The sequence below is a fragment of the Pongo abelii genome, chromosome 1 (genome assembly GCF_028885655.2).
Source record: "Pongo abelii isolate AG06213 chromosome 1, NHGRI_mPonAbe1-v2.0_pri, whole genome shotgun sequence".
Classification (NCBI taxonomy): Eukaryota; Metazoa; Chordata; class Mammalia; order Primates; family Hominidae; genus Pongo; species Pongo abelii.
Window position 1 is genome coordinate 62,972,054 of NC_071985.2, and position 25,459 is coordinate 62,997,512.

A 25,459-nucleotide genomic window follows, 5' to 3' on the forward strand; every position below is an offset into this window, starting at 1 on the left:
TAATACAAGCTGCCCAGAAAACCAATCTGGAACTGGGATTACATTTGTCCCAAACTACTAGTATCCCCAGGGGCCTGACGGAAGCAAATAAGTTATCTCTAAAGGATTACTTTTATTTTTCACCATAATGTTCAACACAAAATCAAAGATAACTGGGAATATAACGAGTCATGTCACCAAGACTACAAACTAGCATAATTAATCAACAGACACAGAAATAAACCCATCCATTAATCAGCTATACTATACTTACGATGTTCAAGGAAAAGAAAGTCAAATTGAAACATGACTATATGGAACTGGGAGTATAAAAAAATGGCTGAGAAGATTTTAAAAAGAACTAAAAAGAAATTTGAGAACGGAAAGATAAACCCGGTGACTTTCTAGGAATTTCTGATCTATGTTGTGTGGTAAAGAAGCAGAAACACGGACATTACTTTGAATTAGTGCACTTTTGCCTCCTAAGGGAGGCTTGTGGCAGGGCATGGCTGATATCAAGGAAAAGTTAGAAGTTCACCATTAGCTGTGATGATTAATTTTACACATCAATTTCGGTAGGCCACGTGTTGTCCAGATTAAACATTGTTTTTAGGTGTGCCTGTGAGGGTATTTCTAAACGACATTACCATTTGAATCAGTGGGCTGAGTAAAGTAGATTGCCCTCCCGGATGCAGTTGGGCATCACCCAATTTGTTGAGAGCCCAAACAGAACAGAGGCAGAGGAAGGAAGAATTCACCCCTATTTATTCTCGCCTCACTGAGCTGAGACAGCTCCTTGCATTTTGTCCTGCCCTCAGATTGGGATTTACGTTATCAGCTCCCCTGGTTCTCAGGCCTTCAGACTAAGACCAAAATACACCCCAATTTTACAGCATTTCCAGCTTGAGATGGCAGATCGTAGGACTGCTCAGCCTTCATAATTGTGTGAGCCAATCATTAATCAATTAATTATCAATTAATTAATGTCTCATAATAAATAAATTAATTAATCAATATCTCCTAATTGTCATAATAAATTAATTAATACCACATACTTAATAAATTAATATCTCCTATTGGTCCTGATCCTCTAGAGAACCCTAATACACTAGTTTTCTTCTTCCTCATTTTTCTAGATTTTTAGTGCTCACAGAAATTCTATTTGCCAAAAAACTCATTATTAACTCATTTACAGTCCTGTGCTTTTGTAGTAATAGTTCTACCACTTTCATATTTGTGATTTTCTAGTAGCAACATCTCATTGTCTAACTTTTCTGAAAATATCTTATTTCATTATTTCAAAGGAATAATTTTGTGCACATAACAATTTACTATTTGTAAAAGCTCTGTGAAGCAGACACAGCAGATCCTATTCATACCCTGTTTTCCAGATGAGGCAGGTAAAAGTCAGAGTCTACGTGTTCATGATCGTGTAACTGGTAAGACTAGAACTCCTACCAGAACACTAGCTCTTTGATTACTTATTCAGTGGTGGTTTTCTTTCCTGTGTTACTGCAATAATCTGAATAATAGCTTTCTATATTTTTGGTAAAATTTCCAGTCATCCTACAATTATATTTTTTGAAAGCCCTTGTATTTTACTATGCAATCATGCTGCCATATCCACATGGTTTACTGTCCCTAATGTGAAGACAACCTTAGTTTCTGTGGGATGTAGGGCAGTGCCCCTCTGTTGTTAATAGGTGGTAGAAAGAGGTGTGAATTTTTTCACTTCAGGGATATGACTCATATTTTCAGAGTAAAAAGATGGAAAATGTTATAAATATTTTATACTTGACCTCTTCTTGTAAAATTCATGGCTCCTGGTCAAAAAAATAAAAAACTTCAATAAATTCTGAAGGCACAAAAATCCTTGAGGTTAGAAGTCACCTTGTAATGATTCTAAACATAAGGAAACTAAATTCTGTCATGTATTTGTCACTCTGTTTTCCTATCAGCTTCTTAAAATCCAAGCACCATTGGAAGCAAGAGAGCTTGCTGGCTGCAAATTGCTGCATCAGCCCACAGGATTCTCCAACATGTCCCTGCATCACAGGAATGGTGAAAATGAGCCCAGTCTTCTGGCCTTGAGGCAGCCAAAGCTGTGTTAGCCTGTTTGGCACCAAGAGCTCATTACTATTAATAGTAAGCTGGCTTGATTCACTCAACTTTCCCTTTTACTAATATCATTCAGTGTTGAGTGTGCTTGCTCATTTATATATTTTGAAAAATATCTTTCTGTGAAAACCAGAGCAGGAAATTTTTTTAAAACAATTTACACACACACACACACACACACACATGCACACACCCACAGTTGGTTTTTTTTCCATATACACATAGCAAGAATAAGAAGAATAAAGAAAACTGTAAAGCTCACAGATCTCTTCATTTAAAAGGGCATGGCACATGTATACATATGTAACTAACCTGCACATTGTGCACATGTACCCTAAAACTTAAAGTATAATAATAATAATAATAATAAATAAAAATAAAAATAAATTTTAAAAAAGGGCTATAAATTAGAATGCTAGTTGCTGTCTAAGCCCGATGTTGGAGAAAGTAATGAAAAACATGATACCAATATATGGTTTATTCATGTTTTGTAATATGGTATAATATAATATTACCACATAGGTAATTACTATAGCCTAAATATGTTGCTATAGTTAACAAAATTTTCAAGAAAAGGTCCTAGTGCTGAACCTTAGATGTCCAGATGCAGTTTGATTTTTAAATATACTCTGCCATTCAAAAGAAACTACCATCAGAGTGAACAGGCAACATACAGAATGGGAGAAAATTTTTGCAGTCTACCCATCTGACAAAGGGCTAATATACAGAATCTACAAAGAACTCAAACAAATTTACAAGAAAAAAACAACCCCATCAAAAAGTGGGCAAAGGATATGAACAGACGCTTCTCAAAAGAAGACATCTATGCAGCCAACAGACACATGAAAAAATGCTCATCATCACTGGTCATCAGAGAAATACAAATCAAAACCACAATGAGATACCATCTCACGCCAGTTAGAATGACAATCATAAAAAAGTCAGGAAACAACAGATTCTGGAGAGGAAGTGGAGAAATAGGAATGTTTTACACTGTTGGTGGAACTGTAAACTAGTTCAACCATTGTGGAAGACAGTGTGGCAATTCCTCAGAGATCTAGAACGAGAATTACCATTTGACCCAGCAATCCCATTACTGAGTATAAACCCAAAGGATTATAAATCATGCTACTATAAAGACACATGCACATGTATGTTTACTGTGGCACTATTCACAATAGCAAACACTTGGAACCAACCCAAATGTTCACCAATGATAGACTGGATTAAGAAACTGTGGCACATATTCGCCATGGAATACTATGCAGCCACAAAAAAGGATGAGTTCATGTCCTTTGCAGGGACATGGATGAAGCTGGAAACCATCATTCTCAGCCAACTAACACAGGAACAGAAAACCAAACACCAAGTGTTCTCACTCATAGGTGGGAACTGAACAATGAGATCACTTGGACACAGGGTGGGGAACATCACACACCAGGGCCTGTCGGGGGGGTGGGGGGCTGGGGAAGGGATAGCATTAGGAGAAATACCTAATGTAAATGATGAGTTAATAGGTGCAGCAAACCACCATGGCAAATGTATACCTATGTAGAAAACCTGCACATTGTGCACAAGTACCCTAGAACTTAAAGTTTAATTTAAAAAAATGTAAAAACTAAATATATATATTTTATATTTATATTATAATTTATATTTTATATTTATATTATATTATATATTTATATTATATTATATATTATATATAGTATATTATGTTATATTATATATGTTATATATTATATATTATATATTATATATGTTATATATTATATATTATATATGTTATATATTATATATTATATATGTTATATATAATATATATGTTATATATTATATATTATATATTATATATGTTATATATTATATATTATATATTGTATATGTTATATATATATTAAATATTATATGTTATATATTATATATTATATATTATATGTTATATATTATATATTATAATATATTATATATGTTATATATTACATAATATATATAATATTTATATATAATATATATAATATATAATATATAAATATTTATATATAATATATATAATATATAATATATAAATATTTATATATAATATATATAATATATAATATATAATATTTATATATAATATATAATATATTATATAATATAATATATGTAAAATATATTATAATAAATATTATAATATATTATACATATATACTCTGCCATGTTAAAAGAAGAAACTGAATGGTCAGTTCACCAGATCATCTGGCAAGACACGTGTGGGGGCTGCATGGCAGTCAGTAATAAGGCCTGGTCAGATCAAGCAGAAGAGTGAAAGTCATTCAAAGTAATCATATTCTTTGAAATGTTTTGTGTTCCAACCATACCAAACTTCTTTCATCTCCTTGAATTGTGTACTATTATATCCTGCCTTCAGACTACTTCACATATGCTTATTTTTTCCAATTCAGAAAAGTCATTTTCTCTCTCTTTAACTGACAAACTTCTGCTAACCTTCAAGTCTGTGCTGACATGTTACTTCCCCTAGAAATCCTTTCCAAAAGGATTCCTGTTATTAATTCTTCCTGTTATGTGCTCCAGAGTCATCTTCGTTGTCTCTTATCAGAGCCCTTACATTGTGGGCTTACATTATCTTATGGTTATTATAAATAATTTTTTCATATTTTTCTGCTAAACATAAACAACCAGGAGTTCAAGACCAGCCTGGCCAACATGGCAAAACTCCATCTCTATTAAAAATACAAAAAAATTAGCCAGGCATGGTAGTGGACGCCTGTAATCCCAGCTACAGGGGAGGCTGAGTCATGCGAATTGCTTGAACCCGAGAGATGGTGGTTGCAGTGAGCTGTGATTGCACTACAGCATTCCAGCTTGGGCAACAGAGTGAGACTCCATCTCAAAAAAAAAAAAAAAAGAAAAAGCAACAACTAATTGGAAAATAAAGTTTGCAAATACTTTTACAATTACATTAAAACATCAAATATCAAAAAATACATCTCAAATATGTATATATATATATATATATATACAAGATTTCTTAAAGAAAACTATAATACATTACTGAGATAATTAAAGATAAAATTAAGTAACGTTTAGTTGTCGATGAGATTCATGGTTTGTTAACGGATTGGAAGACTCAATATTGTTATCATATTATCTCTCCTCTGTAGAATCATTACAGTCCTAACCAAAATCCCAGCAATTTTGTGTGCATGTGTGCGTACATGCATGCATGAGTGTGTGTGTGTGTGTGTGTGAATTGGCAAAATGAATCCAAAAATTATATGGAAATGCAAAGAACTAAAACTAGACAGGATATTCTTGAAGAAGAAAAAATTGGAGGATTTACATTGCCATATATAAAGACACATTTTAAAGCTACAGAAATTAGGATAGATTAGTATTGGGGCAAACTACAGAAATTAGGATAGATTGGTATTGGGGCAAACACAGACTATCTGACTAATAAAACAGAAAAGAAATGAAGCCACACATATATGGTTGCCTGATTTACAGGAAATCACCATTGCCATTCAAAAAGAATATGATGGTTATCAGTAGACTAAATAAATAGCTTGTGACATTCAAATAATGAAAAACCACATGGCAATGTAAAAGTGTGGAAGTGTGCTACTCACAACAACATGAATGAATCTGATAGACACAATGTTGAATGCAGAAATGTATATGAAGGTCAAAAATAAGCAGAACTTACCCATGATAATAGAGGTAAAATATTGGCTGCCTTTGAGGCAAGTTATTGACTAGAAGGTATATGAGCAAGTCTTCCTGGGTACTTATAATCTGAGTGATTGTTTCATGGGTGGAATACATTTGTAAAAATCCGTCAAGCTTAACAATTAAGATTTATGCACTTTATATACATTATACCTCAATTTATTTAAAAAAGAGAGTCAGACAGAAAGAAGAGCTTGCATAAGAAAACTGAGAAGTAACCAACAGCAAGGAAACAGAAGAAACAAAACCAGAAAAATCTGAGAAGAGTTTCAGGAAAATAGTAATGAGCAGCAGAGTTGGGTAGGAGTGAGGGGACTGAAGAGTTTATTGGATTTAACACCAAAGAAGCCAATTAATTAGACCTTTTTGTGAAGTGGAAGGGCTGAGTCCAGGTCAATGACTCAAGTTATGAATGGAGAGGAAGAAGGCAATACAAATAATTATAATATATTAAACTTTTCATCCAAGGAGGGCAAGAAAGAGGATGATATCTAGAAATGGATGCAGAGTAAGAAAACAGCATTTAATTTCAAGTAAAAATGAGGCTATGGATTACTCCTTAAATATCCATAAAACCTATATCTACTTCATATAAAACTGAGTCTCAAATGTTGAATTCAGTAAGGAAATCTCCCTTCTGTTTATTGACCAGAAGAGAGCATGTATACTTTCACTGGAGTTCGGAAAATTACGTAGTAAAATTTGAATTACTTAACTCTTTACTAAAACTAACCACCCATAGAAGAATTTATTTAAACATATCTAACTAAGGGAAAGTTTATAGAATTAATTGCCCTGAAAATGCAAACCAAAATATAGCCCTAAACTCAGAAATTCTTTTACTTTTATTGTTCTTTCCACCAACTCATGTGAAGGGTGTAAACTACACAGGCTGATGATTGCTAAGTGATAACATTTTTTATTGTTCCGTTATTATTACGGATGTTTGGGTATTTTTTTCCTTTCAAGTTCCTCTTTTCTGGAAACTTACAGTAATAAAATGAAGAGATAAATTATTTTTATTATGTTCCATAGCCTCTTTGTACCATATTAAGTTCATATGAGTTTAATAACAAATGCAGAAGTTGTCACAGTTTTACTTTACTAGCAACACCCGCAATATTCACAGAAACATATCAGTCCCCCTCCAAGAAAGAATTCATAAACAGTGAATGACTTACTATAATGTGCTGGTAAGGATCTATAAATGACATTTTGGTTTCAATTACAGGAAATGTTTTCACACTTCAAAGTCTTCTTTGGCACTCTAGCGTCTTTAAAACCTACAAAATAAACAATCATTATTGTTAAGCTTCCTCTTGGATGCAGTTCTAAGATTTAAACAATTATGAGTATGCGTCTTAGGAAGAAAAAGTCTACCCAAGGACATTAGATAGGTTGAGTTCCCTCCTGTGTATACAAATGGGTATCACACATCACTTAGAGAAAAGGTAAACATGTTTGGATGATACTGTTTATTTTCCATATTTACTTGTTCAAATTTATACTGTGAATAATTATTAGGAAACTACAGGACTTGTGTTGCTTTTCATTTGCCAAGTATTTTATGAGAAATATGTTGAAATTAGGGAAACTTAAAATTATTTTTGTACTGTTTATATTATAATTAAGCCACATGTCATTGTTTTCTCAGTAGGGTCAGCAATATACAAATTCACAATAAAAAAGAAAGACATTTTCACCTTAGCTATTTGTTAGGAATTATAAAAGTACATTCATGTTGAATTTGAACTTTAGTAATGACATTTTTAAAGAAATGTTTGTTCATTTGAAGATACCAGTTTAATTTGGAAGCAGTTAAATAAAAATATTTTAATGGAAAACTACTCTCTATACTTTCCTTTTTTCTTCTACACTTACTCTGTTATTTAAAATCAAATAAAAAACTATTCAATGAATGAACATCTTTGCTATTCCATTATACCAAGTCCTTGAGATTTCATAAAACAACATACACTTGTATTTCAGCATTTTATAAGTTACATCTAATTTGGAATACCTTTTCAAATATCTTTATCATTTATCTTTAGTATGTAAATTCTAAAATGTTTTCATTTCAAGATAAATCAAATTCGTTTTAAATTTTTAATGATCTTTCTTTTTAAACATCAACTTTAAAAAATATATAAAAATGATTAATGCTCATTGTCACAAACAAAAACTGCTGAAGTGAGCAAAGAATAAAGTATAATCACCATTTTCATTATGATGTGTATCTTTCCAGGCCTTTTCACTGCTTTTTCTTAATACTTAAAGCAATAGGAAAAGAGAGTATTTAAATTTTTTTTTAAAAAATGGGATCTTCTAATACACCCTTGAGTTTTTAAACTCACTTTCTTCACTATATTTGGTTGTAAAAAATATGAAGCAAATTATATTAATGGTAAAAATCACCCATAGTTCTCTATTTAAGAATTATAAAAAATAAGGATTCCCCCTGTTCTTCATTCTGGTGCACCAACCATCATTATTTGTACCAACAAGAAAAAAAATGTTTTTAAAGTAAAACATCTATTTACTTTCATCACTTACTTCTTAAGCTCCTAAAGTACAAATAATTTTATCTTATCATGCATATTAATCAGGCTCAAAATGTATACAGCATTTTAAATCAACTTTTTAAATAAAGATGAGGCCAAACTATGGGTCTAATTTATCATGATAAATTACTATAATCTTTGTTTTGCATTTTCTTATTTTAAACCTAACAGAAAAGTTTCCTGATAACATTAACCAATTGTAAACTACTTTAGTGCTATAGTTTTATTATTACCTCCAAAACTCATGTTGAAATTTAATTGCCAATGTAATGGTATTGGGAGGTGGGGCCTTTGAGAGGTGATTAGATGATGAGGGTTTCACCTTCATGGGTGGGTTTAATGCCTTTTTAAAGGGGCTCATGGAATGGGCTCTCTCTCAGCCCTTTTGCCTTCTGCCATATTTTAGATCCAGCCTTCCTCTCCTCTGGACAATGGCTATCTTGAAAGAAAAGAATAGCCTCACCAGGCACCAAAACTGCTGGCTCCTTGGCCTTGGACTTCCCAGCTTCCAAAATTGTAAGCCAATAAATTTATTCACTTTATTAATTACCCAGTAGGTCACATTCTGTTATAGCAGCACAAAACAGACTAAGGCACTCAGCTTTCACATTTCTGTTATTTTGATTGGACCTGGCTGCTATTGCTAGTAACTTTCAGGATTTTATTCCAATATCATCTTTCCAGTGAAGTCTTCCCTGACCATATTATTTAAAATTGGCAAACGCCCTGCTTTCTTGCTTTATGACCATCTAACATCCACTTATGTAGTTTTTGTTGTGTTACTATCTCTTCTCCCTTCTTCATTAGAATATAAATTCTATGAAGGCAGGTTTTTTGTGTGTTTCATTCATTGTGAAATTCCCAGTCCCTGTGTATGCACATGTGGGCCCTTAATAAATATTTGTTAAATAATGAATGAATGATAGGATATATATACACAGGTAAGAGGGATAATTTTCAAGCCCAGTTATACTAAAGCATTTTGCTCAAGTCAAGGGATGTTCATTTTCTATATATCTTTAAGTTGTATTACCCTCATCCCTCATCCTCTATTCTACTATACTGTCTTACACTGTTAATCAATATTGATATGAGTTTTGCTTTTATCTCTTATTATTTTTCCCTAATTAACTACAGATTACACACATCTTACAAACATGATTATCCACTTACTACTATACTGTACTGTGTCTTTGATTAGGCTCTAAGTATTTTTAAAACTACATTTTATATTTATTGGATGACATTATAAAACAATATAGGCAAAACTACAATAGAGTAATTTTTACTCTGTTATTTATAGTTAAATTTCTAATACAAGAAATATATACTTATATTGAGTGATATGATCCTTACGATTCAGCACTTCCCATTATCAGCATTTTCTGTGCTATTTCTATTACAACATTTTTAAAGTGATCAGCAATGACTTTCTACCAGTATGGCTGATGTTTTCATGCCAACTAAATTCACAGTATGAGAACTACATCCGTTCCCAAGTCAGAATCCAGCTAATACTCTAGAGCTGTGGGTGGAATATATTTTTATGGATGATATAACATAAAATCACCTTCCTCATTTTCATCTTTACCATCCATATTTCCCTCATATCATTTCCCCTCAGAAGTGATTTATTAATATGAAGCGTTCTATGCATATGATGGTCCACATAAAGCTCCTAGGCCCAAGAGCATGAGGCCTTTAGATTGCTGCAGTAGTGGTAATTCCTGAGAGCTTATGTCCTCCCTCTCCAGAAGCTGAAATGTCTATGTAGGACAATGCCAGGACAGTACTATCAGGGATTCAAAGGATGAAGGAAAGCCAATTATTTTCTTTATTGAAGCAGCATAATTTGGTGAAAACACCATTGGATATGGGATCTAGAAAGACCTTAATTCAAGCTCCAGTTTCATATTCTAAGACCCAGTTTACTTGCTTGTAATGTGAATAACACTACTTTGAAAGGTTCCCAGCCCATAATAAATATTCAATGCATATGATTTGCTTTTAAGATAAACATTACATAGACTTATCACTAATAACATTATATATTTACTTGAAAGATGTACTATCTGTTGTAATTATTGTTGTGACAGTAGAAATTAAGAATTTTTTTATATATTTGCCACTTAAAAATAAATACCTACAACATACCTTGTGCTATGCAAGGTGCTTGGGAGCAAAAAAATGGTGAATCAGACAGGTGTATACCATGAAACTTTGCGGCCCTGTAGACTTTATACTTGACACTCTCCATAGTGGAACCTCAAGAAGTAAACAAGATTCTGCTAATTCTCACCAAAGTTTTCTGTGTTAAAAACTGTAATAATGAGAACGGCATAGCAGAAGAGCATCTGCTGGGACTTACGGCCATTCCATTCACAAACAGCAGCTTCATAGGAGATACTTTGTTCATTCAACAAATACATCTTTACTATCTACCTAGTCTATAGTAGGCACTGGGGAAACAATAGTGAATAACGCATAGCTCTTACCTTGTAGAAACAAAATAAGGCAATCTAGGGGTAGCAATAAATTCAGGCTAGCCTGATTTTTCATGCATACAAGTTGCTGAAAGCAGTAACACTGTTTATTATGATTAATGTCTCCAATTGGAAGGAAATCTTAAAACCTACTCTTCTGGGAAAATATCATCAATGAGTTTCTATTCCCTTAGTAGAAAAATCAAAAATCCTTAACATGGTCTACAATGGTGGCTTTTATATCTATTTACTGCAAACCAAAACAAAGAAATCTTTGCATATCACAATACAATACATAAATATATACACAGACAAATATTTAAAATATAGAAGTAAGTTTCATGTGATACTTTTACGAAGTACAACGTATTCTGATTTTACTCTATTACTTTTGTTTAAATGCTGGTTAACAGCCCACTGAACTGATTTCATGACTCACTAATAGCAATTTGAAGAATACTAGTGCAAAAGATTGCAAAATTGAATTTCTATCTACTTCCTCAGTCCCATACCACTACTTTCCCTTTTGCTTTCTATGCTAAAGCCATACTGGTTTTCTTTCCTTCAAATGTGTCAAGCTCTTTCCCACTCAGGGCTGTAACTTACCTCTTCTATTCATTCATTTAGTCAACAAACATTTAAGGCATAACTACCATGTGTCAAACATTGTTCAAGGGACTGGAGAGGCAAAAGTGAGGAGCTAGATACATTCCCTTCCCTCTTGGAGATTCCATCTCTAGAAAGCAATCAGAAAACAAGGAATCCAAAAAATAAAAGAAACAATTGGAAATAGAGTTGTATAAAATGATGGAAACAGGTAAAAGGCAGAAACAAAGAATAATTGAGGCTGAGCACTAAAAAGGAGCTAGCCATACAGAGTGAGGAGAGAGTGGGTTTAGAATATAATGTTCCAGGCAGGCAGTATGAGGAACTGAGAGAAGACAAGTGGCTGGCGAATGGTGAGCTAACGTGAAAGTGGCTTATGATGAGGTTGGAAATATAGGCAGTGGCAGATCATGTTGAACCTCTTAGACAACTACTGTTTACCTAGCTAAATCTGACCCATTCTCCAGGATTCAGTTTCAACATCACTTCCACAGAGAACCCTTCCGTGACCTTCAAAGTATATTTGGTTTGCCTGTTACTGATTCCATGTGTTCTCTAGACTCCTCCTTCAAGCCTTTCATTCCACTGATGCAATGTCTGCCTTTCCTGGGAGAACTAAAGATGCATTAAGTCAGTGGCCATATTTATCTTATTAATAGAGACATCCCTAGTGCCTAATACAATGACTCAAATATAGTAGGTTCAGAATAAAGATTTGTCCAATGGATGGATGGATATTCAAAGTAGTGCCAGGTTGATGCATGAAGAATCCACAGAATAGTGCCACACCCTCTTTTCTTATTCCTAACAATTCTTAATGTCAAATGATGTTAAATTAGCTCTCTACTTATTTAAAAAAAGCAGAACAAGTGAGATTCCAGAGGGGGTGAAATTAATACTCAAAATGTTTAGAGGAAATCTGTTGCTGGGATCCAAAGTTTAATGTCAGCAATTTTATTTCCTCTTCTCATTTCCAGCAACTTCATTCATAACCACTTTGTTCACCACCTATTATCCACTACTGTATCCTACATAGAGACTCTCCTGATATTAAATCCAAAGCAAGAAATATGCTTAAGATAGCTAACTGTCCAAGTCTAGTTTCTCTCTCTCCCTTCTCTGCCCCCTTTCTGTGTGTATGTGTATGTGTGTGTGTGTGTGTGTGTGTGTAAAATCACTAGGTTAAGAACTACAAGATAACTAGAGAGTAAACAAACATGACTCATGGCATTTAATCTCAAAGCAACTTTCGCTTGTTCTTTGATTCTATTCAGGGCTAACTCTACTTCTACCCTGATGAAATCTCAGGCAGCCTCAGAACTTTTCTGTTAACTTGGATATGAAAAGAAGAAAAGAAAAAGGAAAAGAGAAAAAGAATTAACCCAGACACTGCAGACATTGAAATGCCAGGTTCGTTGAGTTAAAGTCTCTCCTGCTCAAAGTAGAGCTTGTTGCAGGAGAAAGGGGATGAAGTCATTGACTTCTCCCCTCCCCTGCCTACGGTCAAACCCTCCCAAGCTTGATAACTCTGGTTTTTAAGCCCTTATAGTTGGAAAAGGATGCAGAGAGAGCAAGAATAGGGGCAAGAAAAATATTACTTCAGCAGTGCTTTTATAAGCTGGTTTTGTGATCTCTTGGCTTGGTACATGTTAAAGCTGAGTCTTTCTTTCATAGATGCTTTTTGTGGATTCTTCTGAGATTCTCTGTTTTTGAGATTTCTTCCTTGTGCTCCCTGACATGCACAAACACATCTCTACTCCAGCTGGGGGCTTGTGTTTTTTTCCACAGCCCCAGTGCGTCTTGTGGTCCACTTCCAGTTTTTGTTTTCTGAGGTTCTTTCACGTTACCAGGCAAACGCCTTGTATAGGATTTAAGACTCTTCCCAGGGTTCTCTTTAGTCCATGGACAATACTCATACCTGTTTTCTTTCTTCCAACAAACCCTGAGAATGCAATTACTTCCTAAATGAAACTCTCTATTCTGCTACTTGTGTCCTTTATATTTCGCAAGCATGACTAGACACCAGCCTACTGCAGAAGACAAATGTTAAACCCTCTGATGAGCGTTCTCAGTGGTCTCTTTAAAGCCCCTCTCTTGATTGGGAATTAGTAGGCATATTCCTCTCCAGATCGCCACCCCAAGGGAAGAGGGGCTGTACTCACAGCAGTGCTCTCCAAAACAAAACAACAACAAAACTCTTCTGAAGCTCTTCCCACATCTCTACTATTTCAATGCTTTTATAACTGTGAAGCGAGTAAGTTTTATATATTACATAAATGTCCTTGTCCATCTGCTTTCTTTAAAACATAAAGAGTAGGCTGTTTCACTATCCATTTTAGTAGTGCATATCTTAAATCTTATGGCTTAAGGTCTTGGCCAAAGCTTCTACTTTAAAGTCCAATACATAGGTGAACCAGCTTACAAAATGGCAGAACGAGGAACGTGGGAAATCCTCTCCCAGAAAAACAAACACATTGACAAAACTGGGCAGAATTATTGCAAACAACTATAGACACACACACACACACACACACACATATGAAATAATAGCACGAAAGAAGGGAGATGGAATGGAGGTATACTGGACCAAGGAAATGACACCAGATCATAATTGAACCTACAGAAAGAAATACAGGGTACCAGTAAATAAGCTCTTTCACAGTTTCAAATAGCAGACCAGTTATTTACCATTTCTCTGAAGCCTTTTCTATTTAACTGTAACAGTAAATATGTAGGTTAATATAAAAATTCTATAAATATTATATTGTTCAAATATAAATATATATGTAGATTAATATAAAATATTCTATAAACATTTCCTTTTCTTCTCTCAACTTCTTTAAAAGACATAGCATTTACATAGCAATAAATTATAATCCTATCTAATGTATACAACAATAATAGCAAAAAGGAGGAGTGGTCAGGGACTAGAACTATACTGCAGAAAAGTTTTTATATTTTACTGGAATTAAGATAGTATTGATATGAAGTAGACTATAACAAATTAAGACATAGAGTTTAATTCCTAGAGCAACCACTAAGCAAATAACTCAAAAATATAGTTAAAATATCAATGAAGGAATTAAAATGTGCCACGACAAAATAGCTATTTAATATAAGGAACAGAAGAATTAAAAAAAAGAGACATGGAAAACAGCAAAATGGAAGATGAACATCCAACCATGCTTCCAATAACATTAAATGTGAGTGATGTAATATTCCAATAAAAAAGTAGAGGTTGTCACACTGGATAAAATTGAATGTATATAAAAGACTAATGGAATCCAAATAAGGTTTGTAGTTTAATTAATAGCATTGTACCAATGTCAGTTTCCTGGTGTTGATAATGTACCATGGTTGTCAGATGTCACACTAGGGAAAGCTAAATGAAGGGTGCATGAGAGTCCTGTAATATTTTTGTAATTTCTTATCTTAAATTCTTTCAAAATAAAGTTTATTTTAAAAATTTAATACATATGAACAGATTTAATTTATATTTATAAATTTTATTCCACAGTTATGTTCAAGGGAAGAAACAAAGACCTCCTATAAAGAAATTACTGAAATAGAATCACTTCCTTCAGGATAAAATCACTAGCCATTATTGTCAGGCAGTGGCTGCATTTTCAATTTCAGTTAGGAATAGGCAGCCATCCTTTCTTTTTTCTCTCTATAACTGTTAATAGTAGCAGCAGATATTTTAGGTTTCTGCAAAATTAAGGCATTTCTGTCCAACTAACCACATGAAACAGTAGGAAAATGTTTTTTTGTCCCAGAATTAGCTCAGTTCTGGAAACCTTATTGCAACTAGTTTGCACAACCACTCTCATGAATACTCATAAAATAGCAGGGTTTCTGTTCCTTTGTTTCTTATAACTAAGCTAAATAACCAGTCTTGGTGAGTGTACAAAGACTCTTAAGTCTGAAGTAAGAGATATGAAACTCACAGCGTTTTTTCTTTCCTTCTTTTTTTGCTTTCCCTGCCCTGTAATTAGAAACTTCCAGAACATGAATGAGAAGGAAATTTGGATAGATTTTTCAACAGATACTTCCCGATGCAATGTAACTGTTGGCATTCAATGAAAGTTTAATAGTGTGTGGTCTTTCCAAAACGTTTAGTCATGTTGTCAAGGCAAGATGGACTTCTCAGGAAAAGTGAACAGAAACAAAAACCCAGACTAGAGTGTTTTGTCACTTCTCTCTCTGCGTACAGTGATATGACAAGGGGAAAAGGAGGGGATATTATTAGAGTTGTGGCATCTGGAGGAAAGAGGGATAGGAATACAAAAGATTCTTTTCTCTTTCCATCCAATTCATTGTATAGACACGTGGAAATATTAAAAGGTTTAGCATTTAAGTGGCAGCAACTTCTCGACTGCAGCCAGAATGACCCAAGTTCTAGCCTGTCTCCCCCTTTCTCCATCTGTGGGATCCTGACCCTCAGTTTCCTTGTCTATAAGTGGGGAAAATCGCCCCTAATCCTCACAGAGACAGTGGGAGGATGAAATAAGAAAATATATGTAAATCACCAAGCACAGTACCTAGAAGGCCATAAATGTACAAAATAATCATTATTATTATTATTGTTTATGAAACTGGTGATGATTCCCCTCAAACTGCCTCAACTCATGTAAGTCACAAGTAATTTAATTCTATAGAGAGTTTTTGTTTTGTTTTGTGTTTTTGATGGAGTCTCACTCTGTCGCCCAGGATGAAGTGTAGTGCAATCTTGGCTCACTGCAACCTCTGCCTCCTGGGTTCAAGCAATTCTCGTGCCTCAGCCTCCTGAGTAGCATGGACTACAGGCACCCACCATCATGCTCAGCTAATTTTTGTATTTTTAGTAGACATGGGTTTTCACCATGTTGGCCAGGCTGATCTCAAACTCCTGACCTCAAGTGATCCACCCACCTTGGCCTCCCAAAGTGAGGGGATTACGGTGTGATCAGGTGTGGCCTTGGCCTCCCAAAGTGAGGGGATTACAGGTGTAAGCCATTGCGCCCGGCCTTTATAGAGATTTCTAAGAAATTCAAGTAGGCAAATTTATTGAGCACCTTTTATAAAGACCAAGTACATTTTCATATACAACAATAAATTTTTTTATTATACTTTAAGTTTTAGGGTACATGTGCACAACGTGCAGGTTTGTTACATATGTATACATGTGCCATGTTGGTGTGCTGCACCCATTAACTCATCATTTAACATTAGGTATATCTCCTAATGCTATCCCTCCCCCCTCCACCATCAGGGATCTAGAACTAGAAATACAATTTGACCCAGCCATCCCATTACTGGGTATATACCCAAAGGGTAACAATAAATTTTTAATAGAAACACTGATGTTTTGATCCATTAACATTTTTAAAAGTAGAACACATTTGGACACTAACTTGTCTGCTGCCAAATTCAAAGATTTCTCCACTATACTGGATATGGAAACATATTCTAAAAGCAAAGAGGGCATTATATTACTATGTTTCCATCATCATCATTCTTATAATGATATATAGTTACTAAGGCATCACTAAAGTTTTAAGCTTTTAAATGAATTTGGTGGTGCTTTTTTTGTAAACCAAGGCTATACAAAGGGTTTGATATTGCCAACCGGCACAAAGGAATAAAGAAACAACAGGAATTCAAATGGGTAAATAAGATGCTTTATATTAAAAATGTCTCTCAAACCATACTCTCAGTTCACGACAGGAACACCTCCCTGTTCCCAAGGAAATGTAAAAACATGCCTCCAGACACAAAGGCACAGAATAATTAAGTATGTCTGTTTCTTGAACCCGGAACCCAATGGTTTGGAACCTGCCACTAAGTCCCACAGTAGTAACAGGTGGTGCCATATGGCTGATATCCATACTGTTCCTTTTAAGATTTCCCTCTCCATCTGTATTCCTAAGTCACAGCTTCTTAATCTATCAAATTTGAATTCTTCAAAGCTCATTATAATTACATAGACAAGTATATATGAAATACCTACTAGAGTTTCAGAGAAGGGAGAGATTCCAGTGGTTTAAAGTAGAAACGGCTTCAGAGAAAATGGTAAGTAAATAATCTGACATTTGAAAACGTGAAAGAGCTTAGATCTATAGTAAGACGAAGTGGAAACATTTCTTCTAGGAAAAGGCCATGATGTTGGAGATACTCCATCCACCTCAGGCTCTCAGCTGGTGGTGTCCTTACCCACACCTTCTCTGCAGGGTCATGTCTGCCTGTCATTCAGGGTTCTGCATAAATTCACTCTCTAAAGTTAGTCATCTCTTAATTTATCTACCAGATTAGGACCCTTGTATCTTTCCTTGAAATCCCTTATCGCAATATTGTATATTAGACTACCATTATACATGTGTCGGTCTCCCACAGCTGTGAGCAGCACAAAGGAAGTTCTGTCTTCTCCTTGTATTCCTGTTGGGCCCAGAGTGATAATTCAATTACTATTGACTGAAGGATGAATAAGCAAACTGGGAGATTTGCATGATGTACTGGAGAAAACTGTCTAGATCATAAATGTGCTCTTGTGTTAAGAAACAATCAAAAGGAAGTAGATTACATTTATAGAATCTAGAATGTGAAACTGGAATATATCTTAGCAGTTGCTAATATGAATACTTAATTTTGAAAATCCACACTTGTTAAACATTTCCCAAGTACTAGGTACTTTAAGTGATTTATATATACCACCTCATTTAATTTGTATAACAAGATAGGGATTATTATCACTAATTTTGAGATTAAAAAAACAGATTTGGAAAGGTAAGTAATTTGTTTAACTGACAACGCAAACTAAGGTAGACTCCCACAACCAGTCTCTACAAAAGAATAACTGTCTCAAGAAGAATAAGAAACTTTCCAGGTCATCTGGGTTAACATGGGCTGAGCTGGCCCTAGAATCCTCTTTCTATGTCATTTTTTCACTCTACAAAAGACTCTGAAGCACATGCAGAGTTTCTGAGAAATTATACAATAAGCAATAGAGTTATTCGAGTCTTAGCAGGGAGGTGGCATGATGAAAGTGGCACTTCGTGTTAGTTTATGAGGGTTGCCATAACAAAGTATCAAAGACCGAGTGGCTTAAACAATGGGAATTTATTTTCTCACAGTTCTCGAGGTTGGAAGTCCAAGATCAAAGTTTGGCAACTTTGGTTTCTCCTGAGACCTCTCTCCTGGGCTTGCAGATAGCTGCTTTTCGCTGTGTCCTCACATGCTCTTTCCCCTGTGCACAGAGGCCCCTGGTGTCTCTGTGTGTGTTCAAATTCCCTCTTCTTTTAAGGACACTAGTCAAATTGGATTAGGACATGCCCTACCAGCCTCATTTCAATTTAATGAGGCCTTATCCCCAAATACTTTTACATTCTGAGGTACTGGGATTTGGGTCCAATGTATGCATTTGGAGGGGGCATATTTCAGCCCATAACATGCTTTAATTACATAAACATAGCAGTTAAACAAAGCAGCATACAATTGTTAGTGGAGAAAAGTGGTGCTGGAGGAGGGAGGGAGAAAATCGGCCAGGGAAGTCCAGATGTGATATAAGACATGACATGCTGCCGGGCGCAGTGGCTCACACCTGTAATCCTAGCACTTTGGGAGGCCAAAGTGGGTGGGTTGTCTGAGCTCAGGAGTTTGAGACCAGCCTGGGCAACACTGTGAAACCCTGTCTCTACCAAAATACAAAAAACTAGCCGGGCTTGGTGATGGGCGCCTGTAATCCCAGCTACTCAGGAGGCTGAGGCAGGACAATTGCTTAAACCTGGGAGGCGGAGGTTGCAGTGAGCCGAGATCGCACCACTGCCCTTCAGCTTGGGCAACAGAGCAAGACTCCATCTCAAAAAAAAAAAAAAAAAAAAAAAGATATGATATGCATCTCAACTAGGATGGTGAAGATTATAAAGGAGAGAGCATAGCTCCTTTAAGATGGAGCAGCTACCCTCATCTGATTATTTAAAAACTCCCTGCAACCCCTCACCAACATATACGTACACACATTCTACATAAACGAAGCACAAGGATAACGTCTAACCACTTCACATTTGGGAAGTACTAATCCAGATAAACCTGTCCATCTTAAGGATCAGGAAACTGGCCAGCCCAGTTTCACATAGTGCATTACAAACAAAGCAAGAATGTCTCCTCACTCCCAAGCCAGTGTTCTGGTTTTCATTCCTTGACCACTCTGGTTTGCTGTTATTTTCCATTCTTTCACCTCTTGGTGAAAACAAGTGGCCATTCTGGCCATATTTTAAGGTCAAGAAATTTTGGAGAAGGAGGAAATATTCATAATCACCACCTAGAAAGTACTTCATTGTACAAGTTTGTAAGCTGAGGCCTTAAGATATAAATAAACCTCAGCAAGTTACCCAGTAAGGGGAACAGCTGAAACTGAACATACCTCTTCACTTTCAACCAGGTACTCTTTCTTTATACCCTACTGGCATCCTCCCTGCCCCATCCCACCCCCCACATGCACTGGGGCTAAAAAGGAAATATAGCCAAAATTAAAATAATATATATATAATTTTAGTTTGGCTAAAATCTTAAGTTACCAAGTTACTGTTTGGAAGGACAGAATAGATCCAAGATATGGATGTGAGGAAAACAAATAACTGAATTTCTCCTTGGGATTGGTCCAACAAAGCTGAAAAAGAATCACTTTCATCTTCTTTAATTTTCTAGGTTTGAATTATAAATTGTTTACTTTCAAATTAGATTGTTTAAAAAATTCCTCTTCCCACACAGACCATTATGAAATAATATCACATTGATAGGTGTTAAATATATGATGTGCATTTTCAGAAAATATAGAAGAATAATGTTCTGACTTCTACTTGAAAGAAACTGACAATGGTGATGTACTTATTGTTAACAGGTTATAAATACATGCAACAATATGGCACAAAATGCTAGGAAAAGAAGTGTGTTTTGACAACAGCATTACTTCTACAGTTTTTCTCTCTAGACTGGACATTTTGCAAATATGCTCCCCGAGGTAGTATTTGTGTTTTGTTGAGGGTTCCACTCCCTCTTTAATTGCTGCTATTGCTGCCTTTTTTAAGTGACAGAGTCAGTCAAGTTTTCCACAGCAAGGAAAACCATATCTTTTTTCTAAGGTAAACAGTTCAGGGAAAACACCCAGGAAAACCGTCAAACTGGCTTAAATGTTTAATGAGAGCCATTTTATTACTGGATAAAATTATCAGCATTCATGGCTTGCTTTGATTTTCAATGAAAGCAATGATGATTTCAGGCAGCTGGTGAGATTGATCTGACAGTTTAGAGTATGGAATTACTATGATCTTTAAGAGGAATAAATTGATGATAAACTATATCATCAGGAGTTGCGGAAGCACAGAAGGGTGTACACCTGCTTCCAGGTGATACTGTAAAGTTCGGCCACTAAATACGAGACCAGCATTCTACAGTTCCTGAACTGGGTAACATGTAATAGGAATTCAGGGTTACCATTTTCTTCTCAGATCATAAGAAGTTTTGGAAATGTTATTTTAGACACTGTGATGGCAATTCATTTTTGAAAACAACAAGAAACCTAGTCTTTTGCAGGATTAAGAACTCTGTAAATGGAGTGTATGCACTTGAAGGGAGTAGACTTGGGGGCTCTTAATCTTTTTTTGTGCCATGGACCCCTTTGACAATCTAGTGAAGGCTAGGGACCCCTTTATAGAGTATAACATTTTAAAATATATGAAATAAAATATTGGTTTATAAAGAAAGCTAATTATTGCCCAGGCATGGTGGTGGGCACCCGTAATCCCACTTACTCAGGGGATTACAGGAGAGGCAGGAGAATTGTTTGAACTTGGGAGGCAGAGGTTGCAGTGAGCCAAGATTGTACCACTGTGCTCCAGCCTGGGCAACAGAATGAGACTCCATCTCAAAAAAAGAAAAAAGCCAATTATGTTGAAATACATGTAGCCATGGCAGTCTGCAGACCCTTTAAATAATATTTATGTGTGCATTGGAGCATTGCAGCACATTTTTCCCCTTCTACTTCTGTGGGGTACTCCAACATAGTTCCAAAGTTTCATGTAAAATTTTTGAGGAGAGAGGAACTTACATCACTATAAAAAGTAAAATGATGACAGAAAATCTTAAGTTCTTTTTGTACTACCTACTTCTGCTAGCACCATAATGAACATGTAGCACATCCTGAATATTTAGGGGTTACATACAATAAACTCAGGTTGAAATGAACTGAAAGTGCTATCATTTGCTTCAAAATGAAATTTATATTGCCTTTACCTTTGAGTAACAAGCTGGAGAACTGTGCCAAAAATACATTAGTAAAATCAATAAGCAGGTTTCAGTTGAGCTTCTGCAGATGAGATATAATGCCTCAGTGGGTTCTTTGGAAAATATGAAATTAACAAAAAGAATGTTATACTCTCCCCTTCATTTTGCCAATGAGAAATTGGACAGGAGGATGTTAGACAACTGCAGCTAAACCATAGCCTGACAAATATGGGCAGGACCAGGAATAAAGTGCAGAATGACTTTCCACTTCATGACATGTCTCCGGGAGGTAGGGAGAAAAGGAGGAAAAAGAAGCAGCTACTTAGTATCAGGCAGAGAAGTAGATGAAGGGCACAGCCAGAAGCAAACTGAAGTCCATCTGACCACAAAAAAACACTCTCTCTTCTCACCATGCTGCCTGACTTGACCCGCATAGACTCGCTGCTTCCATCCATGGAGGAGCCTGGCCTTCATTTGTGTAAAACTAAGTCATTTTTATGTGAAGAGGATTTATGAGACATGGCTAATGGATTTTTAAATTTTAAAATGGTTTTTTTAACTTTGAGGAAATATGAGTCAATAGTTCAATAACATTATTTTGGTTGTTGAAAAGATATTTTGATTATGGTAACCAGCTGTTCTCTAAAACTCTAAGAATTGGAAAAGAAAAGGAAGTGACTTTTAGATGCAAAATGAAAGATTTATGTCAGAGTGAAGAAATACATCCTGAGAGCAGGGCTGTGAAAGATCCTTTTTTTGGATGGTCTATTATTATCACAAAATGTTTTACACATCTTTACATTGTGGAATTCTAATGATTCAAAGTCTATAAACCCTTATCTTAGGGAGCACAAAGACCAAGGAGTATGCTACAATTCAGAAACAAGTACTTAGCTAGGAGTCCAATAAAAGCAGGGAGGCAAACAGTTAATCATTCAGAACTTCAAAGGACAACAGCAACAAGTCTACCAACTAGAACATGAAGAAAAAAAGTTTCCAGAATCATGGCTCGTGGAACAGGTAACTGGGCTTCACTGAAGTGTACAATCAGGCCTAGCAACTGGCTAGGTAATGAATCCAAGAGTTTGGAAAGAACAAAGGCTAAATTCCCACCTACTAGAGCTGGAAATCAGGCAATTTTGGACTACTTCCTAGTAGTCACTAATTACCTTAGATAAAGGAACTCTGTTCTACAGACTCATTCATTTTTATGAATTTTTGTTTAGGTTTGGTTTTGGTTTGGGTTGCTTTTTATTTTGTTTTGCTTAGTGCACTGGTTATCCATTTTATGGATTTTTCTTTCTGTCTTTAAAAACAATTTTTCTTTCTGTCTTTAAAAACTCCCACTCTAGAGGAACCATCTAGCTTCTTTGCTCTTAGCATTTAAACATGTTGCAGAAAAAGAACATACCCTGGAAGGCTAGTTTTAATTTAAGTCCATATTCTCAAAACCCACAGAGGCTCTCTATACTACAAGGCATCTTTCTAAGTTTCTTTGGTGGACTTGTATTCCCTCCGGAAAAAGTCACTTTATTCCCTTCTCTCACTCAAGTTTCTCACCCCACCCCAACTCCCACTCTTAGGAGGCGACCTCATCTTCCTTCACTGAGAAAGCAGAAAGCACCAGAGGGAAGTTTCTCATCTTCCCACCATCAAATCTGCATATTTCCCTGCAGGTGCACTTGGGTTCCCCTTCTCCCTGCCACACAGGAGGCAATGTTCCTCCTACTGTTACAGACTTGGCACCACCATGGCTCTCTGGATGCAAAATCCCTCTCCTCAAGGACTTTATTCTGATGGTCACGTCTCTCCTGAATCATCAAATTTTACTTTCTTTTTTTTCTTTTTTTTTTTTTTTGAGACGGAGTCTCTCTCTGTCGCCCAGGCTGAAGTGCAGTGGCGGATTCTCGGCTCACCGCAAGCTCCGCCTCCTGGGTTCACGCCATTCTCCTGCCTCAGCCTCCCAAGTAGCTGGGGCTACAGGCGCCCGCCACTATGCCGGCTAATTTTTTGTATTTTTAGTAGAGACGGGGGTTTCACCTTGTTAGCCAGGATGGTCTCGATCTTCTGACCTCGTGATTCGCCCGCCTCGGCCTCCCAAAGTGCTGTGATTACAGGCGTGAGCCACCGCTCCCGGCCCAGATTTTACTTTCAACTGGATAATCTAATTGGCAAACTTGTTACAGTCTCTCTGTCGACTCCATATTCCTTTTCCCTGCTATGTCTCCATTTGGATGCTGTGTTTCACTGACAGACTTCTCTGAAGGGTTATTTGCTTACCCTGTATCCAGGAGCCAGCTATCCTCATCACGCATTCCTCCCATCCCATTTACACTTCCTTCTTCTGTCTACCCCCACCACTCCACTGAACCTGCACTAATCAAGACCATTCATTATCTCCAAATTTCCAAATGTAGTGATCACTTTTGCGTCGTCATCTTATTCAACCTCTTTGTTTCCTCTAGAACCACTTTCCCTCCTTTGTTCCCACAACATCACCCTAATCCCTGGTTTTCCATCTAATTTCCTAGTTGCATCTTTGCAGGCTCATTAACAAATGCCACTCTCTTCCTGGAACTCTAGCGTGAGCCATGCCATTCTCACTCCACTTACCGCCTCCTGTAGATGGCTTTTTATCCGTCACATCTGTGCTTCAATTCTATGCCTCAGAGAGCCCTTCCCATTCTCCGCCTTCCCATGATTTTCTCTGTCATTGAAGCCCATTTGCTTCCTTTTTATAATTTATTATCTGTTTGTTTGCATACTTATTATCTGTCTCTACTAAGACAGAATGAACTATACCTGCTTTATTCACCCAGGTATGCCCTAAATGTAGCACAGTACCTAGCGTGTAGCTGTTATTAATTAAAACTGACTGAATTAGCAAAGGAATAAATGCATACTACTCAGTGATCAGCAATTCCTGATTGACATTAACATCTGCATTTCTTGACATAGGAGGCAAAATTGGTAAGTGAAAAAGAAGAGTAGATACTATCTAAATAGCTTCATACAATACCTGTTCTTTTTCTAAGTATTAAAAAAATGCATTTTCCTACTCCTACTACTTTTCTAAGTATACTATATGTATTAATAAAATGGTATATAGAAATTATTTTTTCACAGAAACTTAAAATTTATATGAGAGCATTCTTTTCACTGTGATGATAAAAAGTGCTTGAAGATTCTGTTATCTGTTTAAATTACATCTTAGATTGACAAATTGGCTTGGTTGATTAATATCTTATGTATATATTAATATATAATAACAATTAATCAATATTAATTAAGGTATATTAGATGTAATATATGGTGTATTGAATAATTAATGATTTACCTGAATTAATTCATATTGATTATTAATTATATTAATGCATAGGCTATATATTAATACTGTGGTATTAATTCATATAAATAGCTTATTAATGCTTATTAATACATAATATATTGATCAACCAAATCAAGTTTGTCCACCTAAAACATATTTATACAGATTGTAAGAATTTCTGCAAACCGTGAATGAGTCTCACAAATTTGATTCTTTCTTTTATTGCTTTTCATTGACAACAAAGGCATCATTACAGACAGTAATAAAGATGAGAGGGAAAAAATGCATGTAAATATTGTGAAGCTTTATATATATTAAATGTAAATCTCTGGTTGTCACCAGCTCAAAAAGTAAGTACCAAGCGATAGATTATAAGTAAGCATCAAACAGAT

The 25,459-nt window shown here is 35.6% G+C and overlaps 1 protein-coding gene across 2 annotated transcripts in view; it reads right to left on the bottom strand.

Annotated features, from left to right (window-relative positions):
* PLA2G4A (phospholipase A2 group IVA) overlaps window positions 1–25,459 on the bottom strand; it is a 166,666-nt gene that overhangs the window by 134,248 nt on the left and 6,959 nt on the right. For both annotated transcript variants that reach the window (XM_009239984.3, NM_001132692.1), the window contains 1 exon segment: window positions 7,014–7,115. In XM_009239984.3, the coding sequence (XP_009238259.1) occupies window positions 7,014–7,046 (33 nt within the window). In that variant the 5' untranslated portion in view covers window positions 7,047–7,115.